The 6,000-nt window shown below is 31.7% G+C and overlaps 1 protein-coding gene across 1 annotated transcript in view; it reads left to right on the top strand.

Annotated features, from left to right (window-relative positions):
• Positions 1 to 4,904: 4,904 nt before the first annotated feature.
• The window catches only part of KDM1A (lysine demethylase 1A), a 78,032-nt gene continuing 76,936 nt past the window's right edge, over positions 4,905 to 6,000 (top strand). Inside the window, 1 exon segment of the mRNA XM_031961535.1 lies at positions 4,905 to 4,914. Coding sequence (XP_031817395.1) covers positions 4,905 to 4,914 — 10 coding nt within the window.

Genomic DNA, 6,000 nt, shown 5'->3' with positions numbered 1-6,000 from the left:
TTTAAAAAAGGAAAAAAAATATGCTTTGATCAAAATTCAGACTTTTTTCAGTTCTTTCTCTGGAGGTAATTTACATAGTTTTTTTTTTTAAATCACAAGTCCTTTTCAACATACATTTTTAAAACTAAGTTCTAAATTCTCTTCCTCCCTCCTTATCCACTCTCATTGAGAAAACAAGCAATTTGATATAAATTATACATGTATAATCATGCAAAACATATTTCCACATTAGTCATGTTCCAAAAGAAAACAAAGGCCAAAATAAAAATTCAAGAACATAATTAAAGTTGGACTGCCTGCCATCTGGGGGAGGGGGTGGAGGGAAGGAGGGGAAAAGTTGGAACAACAGTATTTGCAAGGGTCAATGTTGAAAAATTATCCATGCATATGTTTTGTCAATAAAAAGCTATAATAACAACAATAAAAAGAATGTTATAAATCTTACTACATAATAGCATATGTACCTATAGTAAGATTTATAAATAAATGAATGAATGAATAAGTAAATAAATAAACAAATAAATAAAGTTTAAAAAGTATGCTTAGATCTGTATTCAGATTCCATCAATTCTTTCTCTGAGATAGCCTTTCTCATGATAAATCCTTTGGATCATTATATTGCTTAGAATAACTAAGTTATTCACAGTTGATCATCTCATAATGTTGCTGTTATGGTGTAGAATTTTCTTCTTATTCTACTCATTTCATTTTGTATCAATTCATGCAAGTATCTCCAGGTTTTTCTGAGAGCATCAAGCTCAACATTTGTTATATCACAATAGCATTCCATCACAATCATATATGACAAATTGTTTAGTCATTCTCCAATTGATGAGCATCGCCTAAAATTCCAATTCTTTCCTACCAAAAAGAGCTGCTATATATATTTAGGCATAGTTCCAACGACTCTACCAATGGTGCAATAGTGTCTCGATTTTCCTATATCCCCCTCCAACATTTATCATTCTTTTTTCCCATCATATTAGCCAATCTAATGGGTGTGGAGTAGTAACTCAGAATTGCTTTAATTTGAATTTCTCCAGTCAATGGTGACTTAAAGCATTTTTTCATATGACTATAGATAGCTTTGATTTTTTTTTTCTGAAAACTGTTCATATCCCTTAACTATTTATCAAGTGGGGAATGATAAATATTTTTTAAACTAAATTTAACTTAGTTCTCTATATATTTAAAAATATTAGGCCTTTATCAGAGATACTTGTTGTAAATTTTTTCCCCAATTTCCTGCTGTCCTAAAGAGGTTACTTTGGTTTGTGCAGAACCTTTTTAACTTGATATAATCAGAGTGATTCATTTTACATTCTATGATGTTTTCTATCTCTTATTTGGTAATTCTATTTTGATTGTGATAGATGAATGTAACAGAATGTTACTGTACTAGGGGATGGGGAAGGAAAGAATGCATACAAAAGGCCAACCATTCTGAAAGGTAGTGCAGATCTATACTTAGGGATATTATGAGGATCAAATGAGATAATGAATATAAAGCATTTTGCAAAGCTTAATATGCTATGTAAATGCCAATTATTATTGCAATTATTTAGTAAGTAATAGTGGTGGTGGTGGTGGTGGGAGGATGAGGAGAAGGAGTTGTTGTGGTGATGGTAATTGTAGTTTACATTCATCAGGTCTCCAGTCTGGTGATAAGTTCATTTCCTGAGCCTTCTATTGTATCCTTGTGGTGCATAAGCACTATTTCTAGATCAATGCAGGGGAATACTGATAAATGTTTAACAGGGTAAAGGGGAAATATATGCACATATATTTCTTTTAAGTTTGATTTTTTTTGTTAACACTTTCTAAAGTCTAGACAATCAACAAAACAATAAATTTAGTCCTGATTTATAACATTGCATTGCAAAGATGTGAATAATCATATTGAAAATGTGATAATTACTTTTACAAATTGATTAAACCTAACTCTAACATATACAAAAGTAACTAAACTGCATACTGTTCGGCACAGTGATATTACTGGCAGGTACATCTCTCAAATAAATATGTAAAAAATACTTTTACAAAAATCTTGGCAGTAATTTTTGTGGTGGTGGCAAAGAAATCCAAACAAATTAGGAAGCTATCAATTGGGGAAATACCTAAACAAATGATTATTAAATATGAATGTAATAGAATATTATTGTGCTGTGAGAAATTCCTAATGGGAGTCAGAGAAATCTAGGAAGACTCGTATGAATTAATGTAGAGTGAATTAAGTAAAGTCAAAAGAACAATTTGTATAAAGACTAAAATTTTGTCAAGAAAAACTTTGAAAGACTTAAGAACTCTGATTAATTCAAGGATCAATCTCTACTACAGAAGACTGATGATGAAATGTGCCCCCCATCTCTTGGCAAAGAGAATGATTCAGAATGAAATATATATTTTTTTTTTCAGAAATAGCCAATATATGAATTTGTTTTGCTTGACTATATTTATTTGTTTTGGGGGAGAACTTTTCTTAGGGGAAAGGGAAAAGATTATGAGGAAGAGTGGAAAACTGGAGTTAGTGATTCCTCACCTCCCCCCAAAAAAGAGTTTTAGTGAAACATAAAGATACACAGACTCACACAAGAGAGTGGAAGAAGTCCAGAAAGGACAAAGACAAAGAAAATAGTGTTTCTACTACTATCTTAAATGTATTTTAAACATAATAGATATAGTTTCAAATATAATCATCAGTGTTTCTACTACTATATTAAATGTATTTTAAACCTAATAGATATACAGTTTCATATACAATATCTTTTTCTGCTCTTCTTTGTATATGAAAATATTTATGTTGGTGGGTTTTGTGAAGTTCATAATGGAAAATAAATAGAACAAAAGAAAAAGAAAACAGAAAAATGATTGGACCAATTCCCAGATCTATCAATTGCAGATAACTACATGTCTTCCCAAAACCACTCCAACAATTTCTACTGTTCTTTTTTGGCATTTTCCCCAATCCGATGGATAGGAGATATACCTTCAGAGTACTTTTAATGTCCATTTTTTTATTATTAATAATTTGGAACACTTTTTAAAAAATGTGGCTGTTAGTAGGTTGGATATCCTTTGACCATTTATCTATTAGGAAGTGGATTTTGTTCTTAGATATTTAATTCTTTGTATATCTTCAGATGTTTATTAAAGAATGGATTTGCTTCAAAGGTTTCCCATCCCTCCCCCAACCCCAAAGGACTTTCTTTTCTAATTCTAACCACACTGAATTTGTTTGTATAAAACTTTCGCAACTTCCTGAGTCAATCATGATGAAAAAATGTTATCTATGTCAAGAGAAAGAACTGACGGAATCTGAATGCAGATCAAAGAATACTATTTTCCACTTTTTTTTTTCTTTTGGAATGTTTCTTCTTTTACAACAAGACTAATGTGAAAATAAATTTTATATGATTGCACATACATAATCTATACAAAATTATTTATTGAGTGGGTGAGGCAGTGAGGAAGAAAATTTAGAACCCCCCATTTTTTCAATTAATGTTTAAAAAATATCTTCATATGTAATTGGGAAAAATAAAGCAGTACTGAAAACTTTGAGTCAGTATTGTCCATTTTTTCTTTTATGATCATCTCTTCTTTGTATAGTCAGATATTCTCTCCACGGTTTTGAAAGCTATCATCTTCCAATCTTCTCTGCTTTGTCTGTGTTGTGATATTTTATATCTAGATTATCTATCCATTTGGAATTTATTGTGATAGTGTGACATATTTGTCTAAACCTAATTTCTAATTTTCTCCCTAGCAATTCCTTGGAGTAAGCTTCATTCAATGTCCTTTAGGTTATCCAACATTATAGCACTACGTTCAATTCATTATAATGTGTTCCATTTGAGGGCACCCAGGCCAACCATCTCTTCATTTCATAACCAGGCTGCATTCCTCCAGACCTTTCCATCATCCTTCATCATATTTTCTGGTGACCAGAATTTAAACTTTTTCTACTTTTAACCCCTTTTTTGCCTGAGAAATTTTTATGCAATCCCCAGTATATAGGTATGTAAAGTAAGTATACAAATCAATCATTTCCTGACAATTTCATGATTCACAGTTTAAGAAGCTTTGATGTAGAGAACAGCATTGGCTTTGGCATCAAAGACTCAGTTCAAAATCCAACTCTGCTACCTATTATCTCTGTGGGAATTCACTATGTCTACGTCTTAAGTTTTCATGTTTTCTCCTTCTAAAGGGGTTGAAGTAATTTCTTACAAATTCCAATGCATAATCCAAAGATCTTTACCACCACGCTGCACCCCAGCATTACTGTGAACCCTCTATTCTGTTTTTTTGTGTATACCTGGTTGGATTCAGGATAATATATTTTCTTTTTTAAAAAATTATAGAATAGGGACAGTTAGGTGGAGCAGTGGATAGAGCACCAGCCAGCCCTGAAGTCAGGAGGACCTGAGTTCAAATCTGACCTCAGACACTTAACACGTACTAGCTGTGTGACCCTGGGCAAGTCACTTAACCCCAGTTGCCTCAGCAAAAAAAACAAAAACTATAGAGTAAATATCAACCTACATATGTTCCAGTTACTTCAATAATATGTCAGTTTATTAGTTGTTAGACAAAGATCACACACTGACAGTACCATCAGGAAAATCAATGCTAAAAAATTGCATAATTTATGCTGGAAAGTAAAAATCATTCTCCCTCCCACTTTCCCCCATCCATTAAGAAGACAAGAAATGTGATATTAATCAAATATGTGATATCATGAAAAACATATTTCCATATTATCCATGTTGCAAAAAAGCAAGAAAAACAAAGATTTATCTATTCTGATTGTGGTTTTGTATGTTCTCCATTTATTTTTCAGAAATGAAACTATTTACCCCTTTCCCTTTTAGTTTATTCCCTTCAAAAACAACAAAGGGTAGATGTCCCATGGTAATGATGGCTTCATCGCAGTTGCTCATCACATAATCTTTTTTTTTTTTAATGTAGCATGATTATAGTGGCATTCTATTTTTCCAAAAACATACAGATAGTTTTCAACATTCACCTTTCAAAAAGATTGTGTTCCAAATTTTTCTCCCTCTCAACTCCTCTCATCTCCCCAAGACAACAATCTGTGTGCAGTTCTTCTAAACATATCTCCACATTTGTCATGCTGAGCAAAAAAAAAAAAAAAAAAAAAAAAAAAATCAGATCAAAAAGGAAAAAAAAAAGCAAAAAAGAAAAAAAAAAAAAAGCAAACAAACAACAAAGTTTAAAATACTATCTTTGATTTACATTCAATCTCCACAATTCTCTTTCTGAATGCAGATGACACTTTCCATGACAAGTCTATTGGAATTGCCTCGAATCACTTCATTGTTGAGAAGAGCCACGTCTATCACAGTTGATCACCACATAATCTTGTTGTTGAAGTGGATAATATTCTCTTGGTTCTGCTCACTTCACTCAGCATCTGTTCATGTAAGACTTTTCAGGCTTTTCTGAAGTCAGACTGTCACTTCTTATAGAACAATAATATTCCATAACTTATTCAGCCGTTCCCCAACTGAGGGGCATCCACTCAGTTTCTAGTTCCTTGCCACTTGCTTCCACAAACATTCTTGCCCATGTGGGTCCTTTCCCCTCTTTTATGATCTCTTTGCTATACTAACTCAGTAGAGACACTGTTGGATCAAAGGATATGTATAGTTTGATAGTTCTTTGGGCATAGTTCCAAACTGTTCTCCAGAATGACTGGACCATGAACAGTATTTTTAAAATTTTATTTTCTTAATTCTTTAAATTCTTATTTTCTTTTATATATAATATATAATTATAATAATTATTATTAAATAATTAATAATTTCTTTTATTATTTCTTAATTTCTAGAAATTAGAATTTCTAATTTTCTTCCATTATTGGTAAAAAACAAAAAAACAAAACAGAAACATCCTGTGGGAGCCCATTTTCATACTAGATCTTACTACTTATTACTTACATATTAGATCAATTTTCTTCTTTTTCCAAACAAGAAG

This window comes from Sarcophilus harrisii, chromosome 3 (genome assembly GCF_902635505.1).
Source record: "Sarcophilus harrisii chromosome 3, mSarHar1.11, whole genome shotgun sequence".
Classification (NCBI taxonomy): domain Eukaryota; kingdom Metazoa; phylum Chordata; class Mammalia; order Dasyuromorphia; family Dasyuridae; genus Sarcophilus; species Sarcophilus harrisii.
This window is presented reverse-complemented; position numbering and strand designations above follow the sequence as displayed.